At 47.0% G+C, this 27,101-nt stretch overlaps 1 protein-coding gene across 1 annotated transcript in view; it reads left to right on the forward strand.

Annotated features, from left to right (window-relative positions):
• The window catches only part of LOC146859134 (uncharacterized), a 2,052,335-nt gene that overhangs the window by 1,128,108 nt on the left and 897,126 nt on the right, over window positions 1–27,101 (forward strand). The window contains exon 77 of the mRNA XM_085649806.1: window positions 7,513–7,672. Within this exon, the coding sequence (XP_085505932.1) occupies window positions 7,513–7,672 (160 nt within the window). The remainder of the gene's footprint in view (window positions 1–7,512; window positions 7,673–27,101) is intronic.

Consider the following 27,101-nt stretch of genomic DNA (forward strand, 5'->3'; position numbering starts at 1 on the left):
TATACTAGACCTGAGACCCCTCAACCACTACATTCTCTCAGAGCATTTCCATATGCTCACCCTACAACAGGTCCTCCCGCTGCTCAGCCAGGGAGACTTCCTAGCCACACTAGACCTCAAAGATGCGTACTTCCACATACCCATACACCCGTCACACAGGAAATATCTCAGGTTCACTATTCCGGGGCAGCACTACCAATTCAAAGTCCTCCCCTTTGGTGTGACAATAGCACCCAGAGTTTTCACCAAGTGCCTAGCTACAGTGGCTGCACATCTACGGAGACAACACATTCACGTCTACCCTTACCTGGACGACTGGCTTGTTCAGGCAAAGTCAGCCCAGCAATGTGCCAGCCACATGTCCCTCACCATTCACCTTCTTCACAGTCTGGGATTCTCACTAAATTACCCAAAATCACATCTCCAACCCGCACACGCACAACAGTACCTGGGTGCGACCATAGACACTCTGGCAGCCACAGCTCAGCCTAATTTAGTGAGGATCAACAGCATGCAAATGCTGATCTCAAAGTTCAAACCTCCACACTCCCTTCCTGCGCGAGTGTTCATGCAGTTGATAGGCATGATGGCCTCCTGCATTTTCATAGTCCCACACGCGAGACTACATATGCGCCCGCTTCAGGAGTGCTTGGCACGTCAATGGAATCAGGCTCACGGGCAATTAAAAGACCTAGTGTTGGTGAGCAGTCGGGCATACAACTCTCTGCATTCGGTTGCTAGATATATGCAAATCGAGTATGTAACCCCAGACATGCCTAAATATCTATTAAATCCTGTTGGTCGCTGGGAAAGGGGCTTATTCTTCAGACTCAGAACAGATACAATGAAATATTTGCTATCATTCCCTACTGGCTACACAGCCAACCTTGAATCCTCCCTTTGCCCATGTAATAATAGTTCTAACCAATCAATGTTACATTTTTTATTTTTCTGTTCCTTTTATTCTTCACTCACAAAAAAATTTTTGATCCCATATTTTAAGTCACAATGTGTTTCGGACTATAAGATTGCTTATGACATGGTGCTTGCTATCAACAATGGTGATCTGTGTTTTAGAGTTGGATCCTTTTTAAAATCAGCGGTATATTCTCGAAATACTATGTATTTGACATAATTCCGCTATTTGATGTGTTCGTATTAACTGTATTTTTTATATTGTGTCAATCTGTTATTTTTAACTGTACTTTTATGGATATAATGTTTATCCGAATAAAGTTCACATTCATTCATTCAACTCTCTGCATTGGTGGAATCCACAAAACCTTTGCAAGGGCCGACCGTTCCAAGAGCCTGTTCCACAAATAATACTGACGGCGGACGCGTCTCTCCAGGGATGGGGAGCTCATGTACTCAATTACACAGTGCAGGGACTATGGACAATACAACAAAAGAAGATGCACATCAACCTTCTGGAACTGATGGCAATCTTCCTGGCAATGAAGGCATTCAAAGTACACTTGTGCAACAAAGTCGTGTTGATCCGGACGGACAACATGACTGCCATGTACTACATACAGAAGCAGGGAGGAACACACTCTCCACAGTTGTCTCATCTGGCTCAGAGCATGTGGAAGTGGGCCATTCAGAGGAACATATTCCTCATGGCGGAACACCTCCCCGGCAAGGACAACCAGATGGCGGATCTGCTCAGCAGACACAGCCACCAAATGCACGAGTGGGAGCTACACCCGTCAGTACTCCAACCGTACTTCCAACAGTGGGGTCATCCAGAGATAGACCTATTCACCACAAATGAAAACGCAAAATGCCAAAGCTTTGCCGCCAGGTTCCCACATCCACAGTCGCAGGGCAATGCGATATGGATGAACTGGTCCGGCAGATTTGCGTACGCTTTTCCCCCAGCGCCATTAATACCGCTGGTGGCACGCAAACTGCGACAGCACTCACTGACACTCATCCTAGTTGCTCCCACATGGGCGCGCCAGCCATGGTACACCACCTTTCTAGAACTTTCCGTGGTGCCGCATCAAAGGCTGCGGATCAAACCTGCACTCTTAACGCAGAACCATGGCGAAATTCAGCACCCAGATCCGCAACAGCTGAACCTGGCAATCTGGCTCCTGAAGTCTTAGAGTTTGGCTACCTAAACCTGCCACCTGACTGTATGGAGATCATTAAGGAGGCCAGGAGACCCACTACCAGAGCTTGCTATGCAGCTAAATGGAAGAGGTTTGTCATTTATTGCAACAACAATGACATTAACCCGCTAGACGCATCCATTCAAAACATAATCTGTTACCTCTTACACCTATACCGATGCAATCTGGCATATACCTCAATACGTATCCATTTGACCGCAATAGCAGCCTATCTCCAGAACAGGCAGCACCTCTCTTTATTCCGAGTGCCTGCCATCAAAGCTTTCTTGGAGGGACTTAAACGAGTAATTCCCCCAAGACACCCACCAGCACCGGTGTGGAACCTCAACTTGGTCCTCACCCGACTGATGGGTCCGCCCTTCGAACCTCTCCACTCATGTGAGATTCAATTCCTCACCTGGAAAGTAGCTTTCCTAGTGGCAATCACTTCGTTAAGAAGAGTTAGTGAACTCCAGGCACTAACCATTTAAGAGCCATTCATACAGGTTCACGCAAACAGGGTCGTACTACGTACCAACCCCAAATTCATGCCTAAAGTAATATCGCAGTTCCACATGAATCAAACTATTGAACTGCCTGTTTTCTTTCAGAATCCACAAAATGTCGCTGAAAGAATGCTCCATACACTAGATGTCAAAAGAGCCCTCATGTACTATATAGACAGAACTAAAGACTTTAGGAAGACAAAACAACTTTTCGTTGCCTTTTTCTCCACAACACAAAGGCAACGCCATCTCCAAAGCAGGTATAGCCAGATGGATCGTTAAATGTATTCAAATTTGCTATCAAAAGGCTAAACGCACATTAAAGATTCCCCCACGAGCCAACTCAACACGTAAGTTAGGGGCGTCCATGGCTTTCCTGGGAAACATTCCTTTACAGGATATATGTAGAGCAGCCACATGGTCCACTATACATACATTTACCAAACACTATTGTGTAGATGTACACTCAAAACAGCAGGCAGCTGTAGGACAGGCTGTTCTCAAAACTCTTTTTCAGACCGCTGCAGCTGGCACTGGTGGCCGCCGCTAATAGGAGGTACTGCTATGTATTCTATGCACAGATATGAATTCAGCAGCCCACATGCCTCGAACTGAATATGCTACTTACCAGTATGCATCTGTTCTTGGCATGTAGGGCTGCTGACATTCATATCGCCCACCCTCCTCCCCGGCGCCTGTAGCAGCTGCAGCTCTCAGAATTACTGTATAGCATGGTCATCACTTTCTGTATCTACTCCATCACTGCCACAATGGCGAAAAACAATCTGAGGATGGAGAGGATGCCCATGCGCACTGTGGTCCAGGGGAGGAGTCACCTATCTCAGGATACTTCGAAGACTCTTCCAGGACAACAACGTGCTAACATCCGGACCCAACACTAGGCGGCGATCCATGCACAGATATGAATGTCAGCAGCCCTACATGCCAAGAACAGATGCATACTGGTAAGTAGCATATTCAATCTCTAGGGGTTGAAGGTGCTCATTATGCATGGATGTTGACAAACAGAGGTATTCTCACCCTGTCTTATGCTGATGCTTTTATCAGTATCTCTGCAACTCATTTTCGCGCAGAATGGTTTTCCTGTCTACCTGCACCTGTTCTGCTCCTTTATCAGTTTGGGCATCGCTTAATGTAGCGCTGGTGGTGCTTCTGTCCCCGTTACGTCAGGTAGTGGCTGTGTTGCCTTTGGAAGTATTTCCGTCACTTGTGCTGTAGTCGGTAGACCGTTCCTATTTTAAATCTTGTTGTCTTCGTACCCACAGAGGCTAACACACACACACACACACACACGTCTGTGGCTGCAGGCGGGGTTGGGCTCCCCCAAACACTTCACCTGTGTAATGACTGGGCACCGACCATGGAAGGAAGGGACACCAGCCAGCATCCACTGCACCCTACGATGGGCACTCCAGGTCGGTGGGACGGTAGAAGAGCGATGTGGGGCCGGGGCAAGGTCAGCCCTCGCACCCTTATTATCCAAAATCTCAGCACATGTATCCACCTTTGTACATCCAGAGACTGCCCCATTCCGCCTCTTCTACGCTCTTCACTCCCTTCAGTTCAAGCCACAGGTGAGCTGGAGAGAGTCTGGGACATGCCGGGAGTAGGAACAGGCCCTGGTCCCGTGCTCACGCATCACGGACCCGTTAGGACTAACCACTGCCAACCCACCGAATGATGCTTCATCACAGGGAACTAGTGGAGTTCCGCCCCGGCACCCCTCTGCGCCCCTTGTTCTATATTATTGTTGTAGGGTTCGTGACACGCTTTCTGTTGCTTAATTGGCGCTAGATGGATAGAGGTCCGTTGATCCTGGGCAGAAACTCACAAACCACACAGGCTCAGCAAGGCCCAACACAGGCACTGAATGAATGTGTAACTGCAGGTTCAAGCAGGGAGTGTGTGTATGTGTGTGCCTCTGTGTGTGTGTGTGTGTGGCTCTGTGTGGGTGGCTTTTTTTGTAGGTGGCTCTATGCGTGGGTGGCTCTGTCTGTGTGTGGGTAACTCTGTGTGTGTGTAGGTGGCTCTGTGTGGGTGGCTCTATTTGTGTGTGGGTTGCTCTATGTGAATAGCTCTGTGTGGGTGGCTCTGTGTGTGTGGGTGGCTTTGTGTGTGGGTGCAAATGCAATAGGTCTCGCATTTGAGAGAGATTAAGCTAGTGACATTGTAAATAACAATGCTGTTTCTTTAAATGTTTTAAAAACAAAAACATAAACAAAAATAATGTCATGAGCAATGCCAATAGCTCTAACTTTAACAATGCCGAGACCATTGCATTGTAAATGCTTGTTTTAACTATGCGCCTGCATATATACCTCTGCAGATTTAAAAGGTGTAAGAAGTGCACCTTGGAAGGTTGGAACAGTGCCCAAATAGAAGAGGCAAGTGCTTTCTAAAAATGTTGGCAAAGTAACAATGGAAATGCAAGCAGAGACAGTTCTATAAGCAAGAGCATTATCTCTGCCTTGGAATCGTGGTGGGGGACAAGGGGCACATCTGGTGACTATGAAAGAGTGGTTTGCAGAGTCCTGAAGGCAGAAAGGGATGTTTAGCTTTTGGAAGGAACCATTATGTTTAAAGTAGAGAAAGAATTGAGAGTGTACCCATGCAAACGGGAGATGAGTGGAAAAATGTTGTGGAGTATAGTGAAGGACACAAAGTGAATTGTCTTGAATTGGAAGTCTGTGGCTTTAGAGAGCAAAAGTCTTTCAGTGGTTTGTTGGCAGCTGAATGTGCGGCAGGAGAAGGGGAGTCACTGTTATAAAGTTTCGCTTATTTACAGTACACCTTGTGCTAACAGTGCTGCATCAATTAGTCGTACCAAAATCATGTGACCTAATGATGCCCTTCAGTTTTGTGTGCATGGTTTAAAGGTGCAGGATGTAGAAGCATGTTTAGGTCTGACAATTATTTTATAAACTGTAGAGAATCTGAGAACATTAAAATCATTTTTGATATTTTTGCAGTGTTTAATTCTTTCACTGATTGGTGAAATAGCTGGCCTATAGGATCCTTGCCCACTATATACTATTAGATATACCTAGATATACACCGAATGGTTGAAACTCTGTGGTACATCAGCCCTTTTTTCAGTCCTTATTGATAGCGGGTCACCTGCCAAACACTCCAGGCTTTAAACTTTCAATGCACGGTGTAGTAACAAGTAACTGTGAAAAGAGTGCTGTTACCATGCGCATGGGATAGCAGTGAAAACATGTCATAAGACTTTCCACATCCCAACAAAATTCATAGCTGCAAGGTGTCCCATTCTTATGTGTGATACCTTCAGCTAATCCATCCCTACAGGGACATAATATTTATTAAGAAGTAGGTAAATGATCCCAAACTCTGTCTAGGAATTTTGTTTATTAAAACATTTGAATGTAGCTCTATTGTTTTTTAATCCATTCATAGTCCTTTGAAGCAGAGTTCCTGACAGAGTGAGTGAAAGGAAATAAGATGTGAGACACAAAGGCTTCCTATTCTTAACCCCTTGAGTGCCCCGCCCTTTCCACGCCCTGTGCCGGGCGTTTCATTAGCGGGCGGGGCTCATGACGAGATAGTCTCGTCATGGGCACAGCGCAACCGCGGCCCATGACGAGACCATCTCGTCATGGGCACTCAAGGGGTTAAAACAGTCTACCATAAGTCCATTGAACACCCTAATAATTACAGAACACTAGATACCCTGCATTATGTCTCCTATCAAATACATATGTGCTTTTTAATAATTACTGAAACAAAATAAGCATGTTTTGTGAACATTGGAAAAACACTGTTTTTGTCGATTTTTAGGGGTTAGGCAGCAGAATAAACACTGATTAGTTCTTATTTTTAAAGATTTGGAAAACACTGAGAAAACACCACTGAAATCCACAAAAAATAAACACTGAAAACAGGATATCTTACTGATAATGTATGCCTAGCGCAGACTTGTCTTTCATTATAATACATATAAAGCAACATGCAATGGCATACTTACTCATTTCTTAAAGTGTGTCGTGTGTTAGAGAAATATCAAAAATATAAATGTTTTCCTGTTCTTTTCTTTGCTTTTAAAAGTATGTGTAAGAAAAAATTAATTCCTACCTCTATACCATTTGTGGAAATGAAGATTATTTTTCCATTTTCCATAATTTAGGGACACTAATCCCACCTGGATCATTCAGGTATGATTTTGCAAGCGTCTGAGTAAGGCATCACAACTGTTAGTATATAACCACAGAGATACAAATTTCTCCCTCATCTCCCACAGCTGCCATTCTAGGTGATGCTTGTTACTGTGGAAAATGTACAGACATAACAGAATTTGTACTTGTTTAGGTGACAACTCTGAGTGGAAAACTGACTTTGTAAAGTAGCTCTAACTGTTTGGTATGTTTTTAATATCTAAGTATGATTTACATGTGTAAAAATGTTTGTAAATCATATCTGGGGGAGATGGTGCAAAGATAAAAGAGAAGGGGGCAAAGACAATATCTTGGAAGATGCCCATTAGCCTTGAGGTGAGCAGAGAACTGGATGGGCCCCAAGACACTGTGTACCAGTGCTTAGGTGGGAAGAACTGTTGATGCCTAAAATGACACATTGGCCAAGTGTATTGGGATTATAATTTTGGTTTTGATAATCATTTTGAAGCAACATGTGAAAATGATACCAAGATAATGTAGATATCTACTAGGCAACTTCTTATGTTGAAAAAAGCTTACATTTAGATCCCTAATTTCACTCTATTATGTGTTTAACAAAAAAGCATAGTCTACAAAAGGGTATGAATTGTGACTCTTTATATAGTAGAAACTTATTTTTGTCTAGATTTGTAAAAGTAATTTAGTTACACGAAGTATTTTATCTTTCTTTAGACTGGACTCAGAATCAGATGGAAAATGCTGCTATCCTTAGCTTTTCTTGGCAACGACCTGCTTTGCTTATAGACCCATGCTGTGAAGGAAAAAAGTGGTTTGATGCTGTGCAGGGGAGCCGAAGTAAAATGGTGTTCACATCAGTCACTCTAAAGACAAGGTTAGCTACAGATGTTATAGCACGTATATTTTTGAACCTTGGTTGGTAAGTAATCTCTTCTGTCTGATCTTTCTGTTGTGACTCTGAAATAAAACAGCTGCAGTATGGAACCCCATACCTTTCTAATCTGAGGGTCCTACATAACTCTATGCAGACAAGACCTAATTACACACTAATATATAAGCAGCACTACCATCCTTTATTATGCAGTACTCTTTTCCAGCCATATACTCGGAGACTCGTAAAGTAATAGGTGGCATGCCTAACTGTTTACATATCACAAAAGTTCAAATTGTGTTTCTTTTTCTTGCTTTTTTAAATTTTACAAGTCATCATGACCAGATACTTTACTTTTTAAGAGTTCTAGGAAATGATTAAGGTTGCGCTATAGGCAGGCCACTGAAAGTGTTGTTTAGTTATTTAGCAAGGCAAACAAGGGGCCGACCAACTCATAGAAAACCATCAGTAGTACAGGTGCTAATAAAACATAGTAAAAATAGAAAATTGGGGTCTCAGAGTAAATGTTAGTCTCTCCAAATAGCCATTCCTCTATTAAAGAGGAAGAAGAGAACTTTTCCTATGGACTGCAAAAATAAACTGGTTCCAATGCCAGTTTTAGAGTTGTTTGATAGTGGTGCTTCAGCAAGGAGAGCATTGAAATATTAACAGAGCCTTATATGCCACAGTAACAATTCTGATCATGTTAACCACCCTGTAGGAAAGTGCCCCTTTTTGACATAGTCACTTTTACAGATGGGGTCTCTGTTTGGCTAGGATATGCACCTAAGCCAGGCAGGATCCACCACTCTAGTCAGAGAAAGCAAGTTGCACACCAAAGATAACCCATGGTCACCCCCTTGGTAGCTGGCAAGAGCAGTCTGCCATATCCCAGGCAATGTGTAAAGTATTTGTGTACACACACGCACACCAACACACACACACCAACACACACACACACACACAAACACACACACACACACATATACTGACACTAACACACACACATACTAACACACACATACACTAACACAGTGAAAACACCACAAAAGGTCTCTACACCAGTAGGAAAAAAAACAATATTGATCTGAATTAAACAAGGCCGAAATGATAAACATACAGCATATACAAATCAATATTTCACTTTTAAAAGTATAGCTCTTAGAAATCAAAAATAGCTCCAACTGGTGCTATTTGATCAATGTCAATGTAGAGGGCTCCACAAAGTCAGCCCAAACTCGATGGAGCAAGGGACAGTTACGGAATCCGGCAGACTCCCGGACAGCACCTTGGAAGCATTGAGAAAAACAAAGCTGATGCAAAACACAGGGGGAGGTGAGGCATCGCGGAGGCCGGTGCGAAGTGGGTTCCTTACTGTTGCAGGGGTGGTGATGTGTCTGTGTCTTACTGCTAGGCAGGGCAGGTGATGCGTCTGTTCCTTACTGCTGCAGGGGAGGTGACACTGCGGTTGCAGGTGCAGTACCTCGGTTTCTTACTATGGAGTAGCGTCGATGAGGTGTTGAAAACTAAGACATGAGTCTTCAGTTCCACGGAGTCGATGTAGGACCAGGCCACAGGAATCAGAGCGGTGCACCACGGACTTCGGTGGTGCGGTACTCGGATAGTGGCGGAGCTTCAGAGGCACAGCAACGTCATTGGAGCCTGCAGCTCAAGTCACAGTCGGTGCGTTGAGTGGGACCATGGCTCTGTGCAGGCAGCTGCACAGCGCCAGAGTTTGCAGACATGCACCAGTTCCGAAGTCGATCGGCATTGATGCCTTGGTTTCTTTTTAGTAGCACTCCCCATTCCGTTCCAATGGCCCAGGAACTGGAATTGGCACCCCTTGGCAAGTAGGCCTCCTCAGTAGATGGGCTGTGGGGTTGCAGGTGAAGTCTTTGATGGCCCTTATACATAACAGGAGGCAAGATCGACTCAAGCCCTTGGAGAATCTTGGAAGCAGGATGTAAAAAACAAAGTCCAGTCCTCCCAGGACAGAAGCAGCAGGCCAACACAGCAAAGCAAACAACAAAGTTGCAGCTCTTTCTGACAGCTATCCCTCCCTTCTTCCTGGCAGAATGTCCTCAAACCACAAGTGTTCTGAGTATATGGTGTCACAGGTCCAGTACTTATACCCATTTCAGCCTTTAAAGTAGGCACATTTTAAAGAAGGGTCTTTGTAGTTCAAAAGACCCTGCCCTGGCTCCAGCCACACTACAGGGGCTGGAGACTTCTTTGTTTGAGGACAGGCAGAGATCTATTCAGGTGTCAGTGTCAACTACTCCCACAACTCTACCTCAGGAAAGCACGTCAGCCTGGTGATGGACCATCAGGATATTCAGGGCCCACCTCAGCTCCCTTTGTGTGATTGCCTAGAGTGAATGCACAGACAGCCAACTGTCATTCTAACCCAGACGTGTATTCATTGACAGGCAGAGACACAGAATGGTTAAAGTAAGAAAATGTTAACTTTATAAAAGTTGGCATTTCCTTACTTTACTACAGTATAAAAACCAACTTCACTAAAAGATATATTTTTTTAATCGTGAGTTCAGAGACATTAAACTCCAATTTTCTATCAGCACCCATTGGAAGATACCCTGTAGGTTGTTACAAGGCAGCTTCAATGGGAGAGATAGGCCTTTCAAATGCACTGCACCCTGCCCATGGGGCTGCCTAGGGCCTAACTTAGGGATAACTTAAATGTAGTAAAAGGTAATGTTAGGGCCTGGAAAGTGCACTTGCCAGGTCGAAATGGCAGTTTAAAACTGCACACACAGACACTCCAGTGGCAGGTCTGAGCCATGTTTGCAGGGCTACTCACGTTGGTGGCACAATCAGTGCTGCTGGCCCACTTGAAGCTTTTGATATACAGGCCTGGGGCACAACTGATGCACTGTACTAGGGACTTACCAGTAATTCAAATAGACCATCATGGAGAAAACAAATATCATTATTTTTTTAGGAAGAGAGCATATGCACTTTAGCTCTGGTTACCAGTGGTAAAATGACCAGAGGCCTAAGGCCAACAAAAAGAAGGTCAGAAAAATAGGAGTAAGAAGGCAAAAAGTTCGGGGATAACCTTGAAAAAAGGGCCAGGTTTAACAGTCACACCCAATTTTTGCTTGGAAGTTGATGCAGTTTTGACAGGAGAGTACTGGGTTCCTGCTATCCAGGCCCCTAGTGCCAGATTTATTTCCCTACACTGTACAATTGCCCCTGTGATGTCACCAATTCTTAGATGTCACAAGTGAATAGGGAAGCTATTTTAAGTACATGTGCTGGACACTGGTAAAAGCGAGTTCTCCAGCTACATGATGGCGTCCCTGACATCTATGGTGTTTGGTATCAAAATCCTTATATTAATAAACCCACATTGGTTCCAGTGGTGGATTTATGAATACACGCACCCAAAGGGCACCTTAGAGGAGCCCCCTGAAAACCTTCCAGCCTCTAGTGTGCTGGCTGACTGGTGTAGACCAACTTTAGCCAAATTTAACCAAAATTAGCCATATGCAAATCAGCATTGGTCCTGCTGCAATATGAGGAGTCCAGCCCAAACGGCCAGACCAGATCCCTGTCTGAACAGGAATTTAAGCAAGCACAGACTGGTTTCTGCCTATTTAAGCTGTCTCAGTAGGGTGCTGCTTGAGTCCTATGGCACAGTAAACAGGGGACCCACTTGTGAGTGTTCCTGTTGCACTTAGGGTGTTCCAATGATGAAACTTAAAATATGATTTGTGGATTGCTTCAATCAGCGGTCAGTGTGGTGGGAGGTGACTATCCCCAAGCATGGGGTGCCCAGTGGGAGGGTATCATCTGTGCAGTGCTGTCTTTTCCTGTCCCCCCTACATAATAGTCACCTGGAACTTCAAGCAAACAAAGTGGCATTGCATGTTTTGCTTCTGAAGTTACAGGTTAGACAAGTTCACAGACATTACAACTGCAGGAATGAGTCTATTCTCATCTGCTGTGTTGACGAAGCTCTGGACCTCACCCATTGGACCATGACCAGTAGAAACAGTCTGTTACTAGCCCACCTAGCAGAGAAGGAGAACTAGGCTGCAGGCTATCTCAGCAAATTCTGGTCATCAAACCACAGGCTGCATCATCATCAAGTAGTCCCCATGTTTTTGTGAATGGGGCTCCCTGGAAGATGACCTATTTGGGATCAAGGAAAACAAGGTCTGTCATTTTTTCTCTCAGCAGTCCTTCTTTGGTGGACTCTCTGTAAGGTGCACGTTCTCTGAATTTGTTGTACAGTCTTCGTGACACTTTTCCCCTGATGCCTCCACTGTAGTGGATAATGTGAATATGATTCCCATTGTTCCAGACTGGACGTGCTGCCTTTGATATCTGATAGAGACTTCTAGCTGCAAATTCCTTACCTTTGAATTTCCCAGGCATCAGGCTGGATCCGGAAACTTTTGCTGAGCAATACCCCTTGCAAGCGACATCGGGTGGCTCCATTCGGCTCTGCGTGACGTTGCCAGCGTCGGTTATGACATCGCGGTGCCTATATAGGCGCCACCCAGGCACGCAAATGTCAGTCCTTTTCTTTCAGTGCCCATTAAGCACCGATCCAGGAAGAACTACCCCTCTGCCACTTTTTGGCAGGCTTTTTCTCCACTTTTGTCAAAATTTGGGATTTTTTCTGACTACGTGTGCGAGGAATGTCTTCTCGGAAGATTGACACCACATATGTCTTTGGTGTCTCGAGTGCGACCCGATACGAAGTCATGTTTGGACTGTCGGACGATGGCTCCGACGACCTTGAGTGAGCTGGCGATGAAGTGACTCACGACCCCACAGTCGACACCATCAAGCGAGACACTGAGGAAGTCAAGGTCCCGATTGAAGAAGAGGAGGTCGCGGGGCCACTCCCGGAGCCCTAATTCCCCTTCCTGCCATTCGAGGCCCTTGGAACACTCGGGCAAGGGGCATAAGAAGAAGAAGAAGTCCAAGCGGACTTCATCTTCACCTCAACTGGCGTCCGTCGTTGAGAGAGGTAAGGAGCACCAACGCTCTGGGCACGGTTTCGCGGAGATGGAGCCAGAGTCAACTTCATGCCTCCCCCCTTTCTGGGAGCCGGAGCCACTCCTGCTCAGATAAAAGGGTTTTACGAGACCATGCGCCACGTATTTGAGTGGAACAACCCCGCTGGAGAGCCTTTGGGCACCAAGGGGTCGGAAGGGGCCCCATTGAGTTCAACGCTATTGGCTCCGGCCACACCACCAGTGGGGACTCGGGGGATCCAATCCCGGATCTGGTTCCACACCGGTCGAGCCATCGCGACTTTCCCCGGTGTCGGACCCAAAGTCAGTGCCTGCAACATCACCGATGCCCGTCGGAGGCACAAGCCTCATCCTCATCCTCGACGACACAGAGCCGATTCCGACAGAACCCTGAGGTTCTATGTTGTCGCTGAGCACTTTGAGGATGTGCTAGGCTCAGGGTAGGATTGGGAGGGGTCTGGGATACTTCTTGAACCCCAGGAAGTCTCTGAGGAGAATTTGGACTTGTATGGGGAACTTGGGGAGGCCAGTGGGCTGGATACTTCTCCAGATACTGGCATGCTCTCTCTGCCTACAGTGGCTACGGAGGAGGGGCCATCTTGTGCCCTGGTGGTTAGGCTGTTTCTCCCATTCCCTTTGGGAAACAGTTGCGCAAGTGCTGCCACAGATCCCGGAGGAGGCCCGGGGTGTGCTCTCCCAAGCTGTCAAGGATGGGAGAGAGGCAGCAAAATTCACCATACAGTGTGGCCTAGATACGACCGATTCACTGGGTAGATCAATTTCAAGAATGGTGGCCTTAAGGCACCACACCTGGCTTTGAACAGCTGGCTTCTCGGGCGATGTCCAAGTCAATTTGATGGACATGCCCTTTGATGGAACCTGCCTTTTTGGGGAAAAGGCAGACTGGTCCCTGGTCAGGTTTAAGGACTCTCGAGCTACTGCAAGATCCTTGGGCCTCTCCTCCACCCACCGTGGCCAGTCTCCCTTTTGCCGCTTTCATGACAACGGAAGGGGTTTCCAGCCCCGTCAGCCCTAACCCAAACCACAATCCCATACAGACTCTCCAAGCCGTGCGAGGACGTGGATGCAGTGCATTCCGAGCTCAGAATGGAGGCCAGAAGTTGTCCACCACACTGCCCCCAGCAGCCACAGCCTTTAAGCACTCCTAGGCTGATTCTGCAGGCGCACACTACTCCAGTTGATGGGAGAATTTGTCATCATCTTCCCCTCTGGAGATCCATAACATTGGACAAATAGGTCTTTCAGATAGTTCAGGAGGGCTATGCTCTGTCTTTTCTTTCTTTTCTCTTCCTATTCTGCCAAATTAGGAACGGCTGACGGAGGATCATTTAAAATTGCTCCAAGAGGAAGTTAAAGCTCTCTTAGCCAAGGATGCTATAGAAAGGGTCCCGATTTCAGAAATAAGCAGTGGCTATTATTCCCGCTACTTTCTGATTCTGAAGAAGAACAAGGGGCCACAGCTCATTTTAGATCTTCGGACCGTCAATCTCCTCCTCAAACAGGATACATTCATAATGCTCCCTCAGGTCTTGTCTATCCTAGATCAGGAAGACTGGATGGTAGCATTGTACTTGCAGGACGTGCATTTTCATATTCCCATTCCTGCCCTACCACAGGCGTTACTGGCAGTTAAAGGCCTTACAAGTGCCCCTTGGGTGTTCACCAAGGTGATGGCGGTGGTCGCAGCTCATCTGCGCAAGTTAGGGGTGTAAGTTTTCCCCTACGTCGACGACTGGCTTTTGAAGGTGTCCCCACCCCATCCAGTCTTCTTCCACCTTCAAACTACGGCGAACCTTCTGCATTCGCTGGGGTTCTCTATAAACGTGCCGAAGTCACACCTGACTCCTTCTCAGATGGTCTCTTTCATCTGAGCTGTTTCTGACTTATCCTCCCAAGCAGCGAGTCCAGGATATTCAGGCTATGATTCCGATATTTCAGCCTCTATCCTGGATTTCGGTGACACTGACTCTAAGGCTGTTTGGCCTCATGGCCTCCTGCATCCTATTGGTAAGACACACCAGAAGGAGTATGCGGGCTCTGCAATTGGACTTGAAGTTCTAATGGGCACAGCATCGGGGAAATCGCACTGACGTGGTTCAGATCTCGGAAGGAACTGCAAAAGATCTACGTTGGCTTTTAACACACAATGATTGGGTCAACGGCAGACCTCTCTCCCTTCCCCAACCAGATCTCACAGTCATGACTGATGCATCACTTCTGGGATGGGGCGGCCATTTGGGAGAGGTGGAGATCAGGGGACACTGGCCTCTGGTAGAGACAGGGCTCCACATAAATTTATTGGAGCTCTGAGCGATTCGGTTGGCATTGAATGCATTTCTTCCCTCTGTCAAGGGGAAGATAGTCCAGGTGTTCACAGACAACACCACCGCCATGTGGTACTGTAACAAGTAGGGTAGAGTGGGGTCGTGGACCCTTTGTCGAGAGGCTCTTCGTCTCTGGACATGGCTGGAACTGCAGGGCATAACCCTGTTGGTTCAACACCTGGCAGGTTCTCTGAATGCCAGGGTAGACAAACTCAGTCATCGATGCCTAGCGGATCACGAGTGGAGTCTCCAGTCGTAGGTGGAGCAAGGTCTCTTTCAGCAGTGGGGTGAACCTGGGTTAGATTTGTTCGCCTCCGAAGAGAACGTGCAGTGTCAGCGGTACTCTCCCTGGAGTTCCCAAGGTGGCTATCAGTAGGCAGCGCTTTTCATCGCAAGTGGAGCATCGATCCTCCGATCAGCCTGCCCCTTCAGGAGGATTGTCTGTGGCAGCAGAGGGCTCTCCACCTTAACGTGTCAACTTTGCTCCTCCATGCGTGGAGATTGAACGGAATACCCCTTGCGCACAGCATCGGGTGTCTCCATTCAGCTGCGCGTGACACCGTCGGCATCGTTAGCGTCAGTTATGGCATTGCAGTGCTCATAAATGCGCCACGTCCGTGCGCCTGGGTGGCGCATTTATGAGCACTGCGATGCCATAACTGAGGCTAACGATGCCGACGGTGTCACGCGCAGCTGAATGGAGCCACCCGATGCCGTGCGCAAGGGGTATTGCTCAGCAAAAGTTTCCGGAACCAGCCTGATGCCTGGGATATTTAAAGGTAAGGAATCTGCACCTAGATAGTCTCTACCAAATAATGAGTTTTCCAAAGGTAAGTAACTTGTTCAACCAAAGTTCAAATATAGCAGGCTTGGCGGACAATCCATTTCTGTTAGAGCAGCGAGAGCTTGGAATACCCTGCCTCTGCAATTGAGAACAGCCCCTTCCATCATGGCTTTCAGGAAAGGCCTAAAAACCTACCTATTCAACACCAATGCCTAAAGGCTGCTCCTCCCTTGCATTTACTGCGATCTGTCCCCTTCTTTTTTCTCTTCGCGCCAGGATACTATACTATTTAGTAGCAGAGCGCGTTATAAAAGCCTCTATAATAATAATAATAATCCCAATCCGGCTCCTACTGAGGTGTGCCCCTACTTAGCCACTGGAGAAAGAGAGCTGTGCTAAGTCACAGTTCAGCAGAGCAGTCCTGCAATCTTTATTTCTGTGAGGCTTGTTGGTCTCCCCTATTACTCTGCAGATTCTTTAGGAAGTGCTCATTCAAAGAAATCTGTGAGAGGTAACGTCCATTAGGAGAATTATGTTCTTACCTTCGGTAATGCTTATTATGGTGGATATAATAGCTCCTGCTGATTACCTACTCAATTTTGCCTACCCAGCTGAGGTGTGACGGGATTAGTGATTTTGTTACTTCCCTGTTTTTGTTTTTCTTTTTATTGCCGCACTGATCTCAGCAGCTGACATGGTACCGTATAAGGAAACAAAATAAAACAAATGCATCCAGTGAGTCTGGTATCTGGGAAGAAGTTCAAGTAAGGAATCTGCTTGAGCCGTCCTACCAGTCAGAAACCATATTGCCAAAGGCAAAACAGGCAACAGTGAGGAAACAATCTGTATATAAACACAAGATGCCCGTTAAATAGACCCCGTTCTCTCAGAATATCAATTAATCCAAAGGGTTACGTTTTGTTTAGTAAAATGGTTGTTAATTACTGTATTAAGCATTGCAGGGCTGAGGAAGCCTTGTAACCCATGGGCATTTACCCCTGAGGGCTGGAGCCCTTGGAGGGCAGTTTTGAAAGCCCAGGGACGGTGCTGGTGCCTCTGTCCCTTCCACAGCTTCTCCTGCCAGAGGGATGCTCAAGAGCGGGAGAGGGAGGGAGGGAGGAGGTAGCAAAAACGTGAACAGAGTGGGAGAAGAGAGAGAGGAGGACAGAGAAAGAATGGAGCTATGGAAAGAGAGTGACTGCATGAAGACAGAGGGAGCCGGACTGGTTTGAGTATTTTTGCCAGGGCTGCTTTTCATTCTCCAGTCCAGCCATGGCGAATAGAAGTTTCCACAAAGTATGGTGGAAGTGCATCCTGGGAAACATGGGCCTCTTCTGTTTGTAAGCCGGCAGATAAAGGCTTCTAATAAATGTGAAAGGATGGGTGAGTGTGTGAGTGGAAAGATGTATGTAAGGATGAATGTGTGAGTGTAAGGGTGGATGGTTGAGTGAAAGGGGGAGTGCATAGATGTATGATGGATGGATGAATAGATGGATGGATGGATGAGAAAGGATAGATGGATGGGCGAGTGAGTGAAAAGATGGATGAGTGAAAAGGTCATGCATGAGTGAAAGGATGGATGGATGAGTGAAAGGATGGATAGCTGGGTGAAAAGGTGGATGAATGAGTGAAAGGATGGATGTGTAAAAAGATGGATTGAGTGCGTCAACTGGAGGGTGGCTAGAAGGTTGGATAAAAGGGTGAATGGATGGCTGAGTGGAAGGATGGATGAGCGGAAGGATTGGTGGATGAGTGAAAGTATTGTTTGCTGGAAAGGTGGAATGGTGGATGAATGACTGAAAGGATGGATGACTGAGTGAAAGTATGTATGAATGATTGAATGGATGGATGGATGGATGAGAAAGAATAGATGGATGAGCGAGTGGGTGAGTGAAAAGATGGATGGATGAGTGAGCAAAAAGGTCATGGATGAGTGAAAGGATGGATGGATGAGTGAAAGGATGGATAGCTGGGTGTAAAGGTGGATGAATGAGTGGAAGGATGGATGAGTAAAAAGATGGATGGATGGATGAGTCAACAGGAGGGTGGTTAGATGGTTGGATAAAAGTGTGAATGGATGGCTGAGTGGAGGGATGGATGGATGGATGAGTGGAAGGGTTGGTGGATGAGTGAAAGGATGGATGGATGGCTGGAAGGGTGGATGGATGACTGAAAGGATGGATTGCTGAGTGAAAGGATGGATGAATGATTGAAAAGGAGGATGGATGGATGAAAGGGTGGATAGATGGATGAGCAAAAGGATGGATAGATGAGTGAAAGAAGGATGAGGGGGTGTTGACTGAATGGATGGGTTGATGGATAGGTTTGGAGATGGATTGATAGGTTTGGATCTGTATGAGCAGACGGAGGGACAGAATGGTGAAAGACTGAAATATGGATGAAAAGAATTTATGGATTCCAGAATGTAAATGTGAAATGGTGGAAATCAGCGGGTGGATAGAAGGATGAAAGGATGAATGGGTAGATGCTTGGATGGAACAGACAAAAGAGCTCTTCTGGGCAGGGTCTCAATTACTTGCTTTGCACTACGATCTAGGTAACTCCTCTCCCACTGTACATTCCATCACATACCATTTCAACAAGCGATGGGCCCTTAGCTGCACCCAGTGAATTGCTACTCACCAGTTCACCAGCAGCATACATATGACTCCAAATTGAGATTTGATTTTGCCTTTCCTAGAGTGTGTAGGCTGGCCACGGATAGAGCCTTTAACTTTCAAATGTACCACACCACCACTGAAAATTTACATTTTTCTTAACAACAGATTCCCCATAAGCCCCTGTCATCTGTCACTTCCATATCTTCCTTGTAGTCTGGGGTTCTTCTGCACCTCCAACAGACAATACTACGCCGGGTTTCCTTGACTTGACGGTTGATAATGCTTTCATTCGGTGGAAAGGCAACAAGATATGATATAGGCGGATACAGCCAGATACCCTGGACGTACCAGGTTATTCTTATAGTTTTCATTTTGCATTCAGCCATCTGTACCGAAAGAGTCCTGAGGGCTGGATGTACAAACTTATTCTGTGATCACAGACCCTGCAATCTGCAATCCCACAGGCTTTTTACCCCAAAACACTGTTTTGTAATGTACAAAGTGAACTTACCGCTGTGGATATATATATGTTTCCACAATCACAAAGGGTAGGGTCCATGTAATGGGTGCCGCTCTCTGCTTTGTAAGTTGGCCTGAAGTGCAGCAATTATTTGTGACTGCAGTTTCGGACACAAACCATTGGTCTCTTACCAAGACTTTAATGGGGCAGGGGGCCCTAATACTTTCAAAAGGTGGGACCTGTCCCCGGAGCACAACTTCCACCTTCCTGATGGCGTCTGTCGACACTAGAGAGAGCATAGTGGTTCAAGGAACAGAGGCATGCCCCTCAGTGCCATTCACTGAAAGCCAACATTTATTTTTGTCATCATCAGTGAACGTTTTAAAACCGTTGTCAGAGTTCACGGAATGCTAATACAGATTGTAACTTATCCGGCTGCAAAATCTGTCATCTGCATGTTACATGATGTGCTTTGTAGGAGACACATTAACCTTCTATACGACTTTGGTTCAAGTCTGGGACTACACAGAACACCGATCTCTCCAGCAAAAGTGTTAACCTCCAAAGATATGGTACCATTATTACTATTGTTGGACTTGGCCCTTTTTGCAGGGTCATCCCTGAACTTTTTGCCTTCCTCCAATATTTTTTCTGACCTGGTGTTGGCTGTTTTATGACTCTGGGCACATTACCACTGCTGATCAGTGCTAAAGTGCATATGCTGTCTATTATAAATTGATGTATGGATTAGTGACTCCATGATTGGCTGATTTGGTTTACTTGTCAGACCCTAGTACAGTGCACTGAGTGTGTCCAGGGCTTGTAAACCAAATGCTGCTGGTGGCCTTGCAGCACTGGTTGTGCCACCCACAGAAGCAGCCTGTAAAAGTGTGTCTCAGGTCTGCCATTGCAGAGCCTGTGTGCAGTCTGGTACTTCCATGTTGACTGGGCAAGTGCACCCACTTGCCAGGTCCTTTTTCTTCATATCAGACACCCCTATGGTAGGCCCAAGGGCGGGGTGCATTGTAAGTATAAGGTAGGACATGCCCTATTGTATGTGGCTTGTCCTAATAGTAAATTACAGCCATTTTCGTTTTTCACTATTGCAAGGCTACCTGTTCCCCATAGGCCAGAATGGGCCGTTTGATTATTACATCTTATAATCCTAACTGACTCAGGGAACTAGGTAGAAATTTGAGTTTAGTATGCCTGAACTCAGAATGATATAATACATCTTTTAGTAAAGTTGGTTTTTAACATTCTGTGTTTGAAAATACCACTTTTAGAAAGTAGGTATTTTCTTGCCTAACCATCCAAGCCTGCCTCTGCTAGATTGTGTATTTCTTGTATGGAGTTTGAGCGACAGGGGCTGAGAGATTCCAGAAGACAAGCTGAGTCAGGTCTGGGCTGAATAGAGAGATCTGCATGCAGATGGGTGGGAGTTGCACCTGGGACCTGAATAGGGCTGTGCCTTCCCTCCACAATGCTGGCTCCACCTCCTGTGGTGCGTCTGATGTCCCTGCCCTGCACTGTGAAAGGAAAGTAGGAGTCTTGTCAACAAAGTGCTCCAGGACTGACCAGAACTGGTTTGAACTAGGCAAAGGCCTCTCTGCCTTCAGAGAACAAAGAGAAACTGTGTATAAAAAGGGGGACCCAGACCCCAGAACTTTTGGGAAACAAGAAGAAACCTTTGCTGATGAGAGGAACCAGAGAAACTGAGGAAGAGACTATCCCTAAGCTGAGTGCTGTCTGGGGGATTGGCCTGCAGTGATAGCCTGACTGCCAAAGAAAGAAGAGAGGAACTTTGTGTGTACTTTCATTAACTTGTGAAGGATCTCCAAGGGCTTGAGATAGAGCTTGCCTCCACCTGAAGTCTCAGGGACAACAGACTTCACCAACCAGCTCCCCAAGAGTCTTATGGAAGTGCCTGCTGCTGTGCTGGGCTTTCTGAGGGACAGCGTGTCTCAAGGAGCTGGAAGCGCGACTCACGAAGAAGAAGCATGTTGCAGCCGCAGCCACTGTCGTCGCATCGCCGGAGAAGAGGATTGACGTTGCATCAGACGCCGCCGCATCAACAGAGAAGCGTGTCACCACCGCTGCAGCTGTCGCATCATCGCCGAAGCGCCTCACATCGCCAGAGAAGAGTGTAGCCGTCGCATCAGATGCCGTCGCATCACAGGGAAGCGTGTCGCAGGGCCTGTCGCGGCAGAAGAATCGTTGGGCCGCCGCACAGCATTCGGGCGTGCACGCAACATGTCGCATCAATAAGAAGACGCCATCTTTGTTTTATTGCACCGGATCTTCATCGCATCACGTGTTACAGGTCGCAACGCCACGGAAGCGCAGTAAGAAACCGATGCATTACCTCCCCTCGCAGAGAAGAACCAACGCATCCCCTACGCCTCAGTAGGGACCCGACGCATCACCGTTCTTGCGTGTAAGGAACCAACGCATCACCTTCCCTGCAACACTTTCGTTGTATAGCGTTACGCATCCTAAGGTACCTTGAACTCAAAGTGTTTCATTTACCATCTTAAGAGAACTAAGCTATTTCTACTATTTTTAAAGTACAGTATTGTGGATTTTTGTCGTTTGTGGTCTGGTGTTAAGTCTATATAAAAATACTTATTTTTAAACTACAACTTGTGTGGTGTCCATCTGTAATGTTGTCACTGGGTTACTGTATGTATTCACAAATGCTTTACACACTGCCTCTGAGATAAGCCTGCTCGTGCCAAGCTGGTGAGCAGGGGTTATTTTAGGAGTATACCCCCCTTACCCTGACTAGACGCAAGGGTCCCTATTTGGCCAAAGGTACCTACCTCTGCCAACTAGAGACCCCCAAATCTAACAACTGTTCCCTGAGTTTTTCTGGTCACACAGCGATCCCTGCAGCAGGGGCCTTAACCCCCTAAGATATTTTAAAACGCAGACTTTGCAACCAATTACGCAGAACAGATCTACTACCATACTTTTCCTTGTTGCCAATTTCTTTGTGGCAGGTTTTTATTTTTTTTTTAAAAGTACTAGTTGAGGCCCAGATTTTGCCTCGGGGTTGTGCCACATTTTTGGCAAAACCCAATCGCAAAATGTAATTTGTTAAATCTCATAATGAGCTTAAATGTGCTCATGACATACCTGATAAACATACGTGCGAGGTCTGACGTCACTTATTGTGATTGTCACTTTCGGTGATGCCACATGCGATGTCACGCGTCGTGACGTCATGCTCTTTGGCTTGGCAGTTCGGGCTGGACTGTTCCCATGAGGCACAGGGTCAAGACTGATTTGCATATGGCCATGTCTAAACTGGGGTGGTGTAGTGGGCAAAAGAACGATGGATTTAACCCAGATCTCTTGACTGGGGGAGAATGTCTGCATTGTCAGCATTCCGTCCATCATTTGTTTGTTGTAACGCTTTTCGCCCTAAGTGGGATGGGTATTCCCAGACGTGGGACCCGTGCTCACTACGCCACTGGAGTCAAGCTATCCTGGCTGATGACGGCTGATAGCCAGAAACCGGTCCTAGGATGCTTGATTCCGGTCCAGGGCAGACATGGCTTGGCAGTTCGGGCTGGACTGTTCCCATGAGGCACAGGGTCAAGACTGATTTGCATATGGCCATGTCTAAACTGGGGTGGTGTAGTGGGCAAAAGAACGATGGATTTAACCCAGATCTCTTGACTGGGGGAGAATGTCTGCATTGTCAGCATTCCGTCCATCATTTGTTTGTTGTAACGCTTTTCGCCCTAAGTGGGATGGGTATTCCCAGACGTGGGACCCGTGCTCACTACGCCACTGGAGTCAAGCTATCCTGGCTGATGACGGCTGATAGCCAGAAACCGGTCCTAGGATGCTTGATTCCGGTCCAGGGTAGACATGGCTTGGCAGTTCGGGCTGGACTGTTCCCATGAGGCACAGGGTCAAGACTGATTTGCATATGGCCATGTCTAAACTGGGGTGGTGTAGTGGGCAAAAGAACGATGGATTTAACCCAGATCTCTTGACTGGGGGAGAATGTCTGCATTGTCAGCATTCCGTCCATCATTTGTTTGTTGTAACGCTTTTCGCCCTAAGTGGGATGGGTATTCCCAGACGTGGGACCCGTGCTCACTACGCCACTGGAGTCAAGCTATCCTGGCTGATGACGGCTGATAGCCAGAAACCGGTCCTAGGATGCTTGATTCCGGTCCAGGGAAGACATGGCTTGGCAGTTCGGGCTGGACTGTTCCCATGAGGCACAGGGTCAAGACTGATTTGCATATGGCCATGTCTAAACTGGGGTGGTGTAGTGGGCAAAAGAACGATGGATTTAACCCAGATCTCTTGACTGGGGGAGAATGTCTGCATTGTCAGCATTCCGTCCATCATTTGTTTGTTGTAACGCTTTTCGCCCTAAGTGGGATGGGTATTCCCAGACGTGGGACCCGTGCTCACTACGCCACTGGAGTCAAGCTATCCTGGCTGATGACGGCTGATAGCCAGAAACCGGTCCTAGGATGCTTGATTCCGGTCCAGGGAAGACATGGCTTGGCAGTTCGGGCTGGACTGTTCCCATGAGGCACAGGGTCAAGACTGATTTGCATATGGCCATGTCTAAACTGGGGTGGTGTAGTGGGCAAAAGAACGATGGATTTAACCCAGATCTCTTGACTGGGGGAGAATGTCTGCATTGTCAGCATTCCGTCCATCATTTGTTTGTTGTAACGTCATGCTCTTTGATGGCATGGGCCGTGATGTCACTTGCATACTGCCTAACTTGGGTTGATCTCCCTACTTCTTTTCTAGGACTTGTGTCCTGGAGATGAGTAATTTCATTTACTTCCTTCACTGTAGTGTGTCAGCTCCACTCATGCAGTGATCTCCACTGATATAACAAACACACATTTCTTGCGAGCAGAGCTGCCATGCTACAGTCAAGGTGGAGAATGCAGTCTTTCATCACTGTTCATTGTCTAGCAACTGGGCAGTAGGAAATCTGGGAGTCTCATCGGTGAAAGTCAGCACACATTTTGGCACAAGCACTTATTTTATTAATTGATTTGTTTACTTATTTTGTACAAATTAAGCACTGGTGAGGGAGCAAATCAGACGGTCTCCTCAGCCTCTCAAATGAAGTGAGCCGTAGCACAGTGGGGTGAGTTGACAGTCGGTGAATCCCAGTGTCAAAGGTCACCTTTGGAGGGGCGTGAGCCAGCGGCACGTGTGTGAAGCACAGACCGCCCCTCGCAGTGCGCCTGCACAATGAGTTCCGTGGTAGTTGTGGGTTATTTATCACACCCGATAATTAACAGTATCTGATGCAATAGCAGCAATTAAGTGTTCTCTCACATTAATGGTAAATATGGTGGACATGTTGGTGCTTACGCACTAATATCCGCATGCCCTCGAATTTTCCTGGTGTGGGTGCGTTTGACCTGCTGATATTTAACTGCAGAAAAGTATGAGTGGTGGGTAAATGACGGCCCGCTCGTTTTTGGGACACCAATGCAAATAGGGTCTGACACGGGTGCCGCAGTTTGCTTTGTGCCTACAAACCGACTCTTATATGAGTGAACAGGTCTAAGCAATAAGGCTCAGTTACCCAATAGGGCTTATGATAGCAAAGTAAACTTCCCACCCTCACCAACAGTGAGGCCTCTATGAAACTGACAGTTTCATAGTGCAGAGTAAGTTCACGATGCACCGATCAAAAATCGTGATATTTAGGGCTCGATTATGACTTTTGGCAGTGAGGGGGTGGGCGGCACGCCACTGTCGCGCCCCCGCACCACTAAGATTCGTTGCCACCTGCCCGCCTGATTACACCTTAAAAATGGCCTGGCGGGCAGGCCGCCTGGCAGCTCCCCTGACAGTGCCTCTTTTAAAGGCGGCGTTGCCTTTGAGAAAGACACTGCATTGGGAACGCAACACAAGGTTCCTGCACGGCATGGACTTTTATGTCTGTGCTGGGCAGTAACTGATGTTATGTTATGTTATGTTAAAACCATTCCTAAAGCGCGCAGCTGCCCCAACGAAGGGGCGTCCCGGCGCTAGTAGCAGTTTCCAGAGGAGAAAAGATTAAGCCATGGGAAAGAGAAAAGTTTTGATAGCTTTGCGGAAAGAGGTCAGACATTCCAAGCTGCGGATCTTCAAAGGGAGGGAGTTCCACAGCTTGGCCGCAAGGAAACGGAAAGACTTGCCCCCAGCTCTGGATCTCTTGACTCTGGGAACAGCGGCCAGGACACAGGGGGCACAAGTTGTACCCCCCCAGACCCCCTATGCATCTACGTGTTGTGAGGCTCCCTGTTTCCTCTCTTCCTCGGTTTTCATGGCGGTGGAACCCCCATGAAAACTGTGGCCGAGAGAAACTTATGATTTGCTTGTGGGGGGACCACGGCAGTCGCGCCAAGCATATTTCAGCCTTAGGACCGCCACGCCACCTCCAGGAAACCCGGTTCCCTGGCAGCGTTGGTAGTCCGATGGTGGTCCAACCGCCCAAGTCATAATGGTGCGGTCGGACTACCGGTGCGGTGGTGGCTGGACCGCCACCACGGCACCACCACGAGTTTGGTGGTCCTCTGATCGCCAGACTTCTGATCAGTCCCTTAGTGTTGGTTTTCTCTAAGAAGGTTGCTATAACTATTGTGGTTTATAGTGCACGCCACCAGGAGAATATCTGTTCCTCTCCTCTTATGAGCGCGTCTCTATTTGTTCCGCACTGATTTATTTCTGCAGAATTCCTGCAGCCTCCTCTGGAGACTGAGCCCACTGTAAACATATAATAATAATAATACAAATAATGAAGTGGGTATTGCTTATTAAACAGCTGTGGGCAACCAGATGTGTAATACCATGATGGAATTACATTTGAACTCATGGCTCCTGTCAGTGAAGTGTCACAACTGCTTCCTCCAAGGGATTTCACGGTGGCCAGAAGCAGGTTTCATAGCTCTGCATGCATAATGCGTTAGGGATTTAAATGCGCTGTTTGCAGTTATTTATAATCGCCGGTAGTTTATGTCATTTTGAGGTTACAGAAAAAACGCACTTTTAAGTGCCTAGAAAAATCTTCGTAATGGCTGCGAGGCTTTAAAGAATTATCATTGAAAGACATACTGTGGATACATTTTCAAAGTGATTCCCTTTTAATGTTGCCTTGAAAATTGCTGAACATTGTTATTGAGGATTACTTTAAATACTAAAGTGCTTTTGCTTTTATACAAAATGAGGCCTATTCAGAGAGGGATGGAAGGAGCTGCGGTTAAGGGTCCATTAAATGAGCGAATGTTGAAAGTCTGCATGCTTTTAACAAGCCCATCCATTATGCGGCAAACATGCAATTTCAGCGTAAAAAGGCTATTACCGAGGCCTGCGTTCAGCAATGTTCCCTCCAATCCTTGTGCTCTGTGTGAGCTTTGCCTACGGGCCTCTGGCTCCAGCAACGGCAGAAGTAAAGCACAGGCGTACAGTAGGATTCAGGGCGGGAGTAAGAAATGGGCCTCTGGAACCAGCAACTACAGAAGCAAAGCGCAGGCGTACTGTAGAATTCAGGGCGGGAGTAAGGAATGGGCCTCTAGAACCAGCAACTGCAGAAGTAAAACATAGGCGTACTGTAGGATGCAGGGCTGGTGTTAAGAATGAGCCCCTGGCACCTGCAACTGCAGAAGTAAAGCATAGGCGTACAGTAGAATTCAGGGCGGGAGTAAGGAATGGGCCTCTAGAACCAGCAACTGCAGAAGTAAAACATAGGCGTACTGTAGGATGCAGAGCTGGTGTTAAGAATGAGCCCCTGGCACCTGCAACTGCAGAAGTAAAACATAGGCGTACAGTAGGATGCAGGGCTGGTGTTAAGAATGAGCCCCTGGCACCTGCAACTGCAGAAGTAAAACATAGGCGTACAGTAGGATGCAGGGCTGGTGTTAAGAATGAGCCCCTGGCACCTGCAACTGCAGAAGTAAAGCATAGGCATAGGGTAGGATTCAGGGCGGGAGTAAGGAATGGGCCTCTGGCAACATCAACTGCAGAAGTAAAGCACAGGCGTACAATAGAATTCAGGGCGGGAGTAAGGAATGGGCCTCTAGAACCAGCAACTGCAGAAGTAAAGCATAGGCGTACTGTAGGATTCAGGGCGGGAGTAAGAAATGGGCCTCTAGAACCAGCAACTGCAGAAGTAAAGCATAGGCGTACAGTAGGATTCAGGGCAGGAGTAAGGAATGGGCCTCTGGCTC

This window comes from Triturus cristatus, chromosome 3_2 (assembly GCF_964204655.1).
Source record: "Triturus cristatus chromosome 3_2, aTriCri1.1, whole genome shotgun sequence".
Taxonomy (NCBI): Eukaryota; Metazoa; Chordata; class Amphibia; order Caudata; family Salamandridae; genus Triturus; species Triturus cristatus.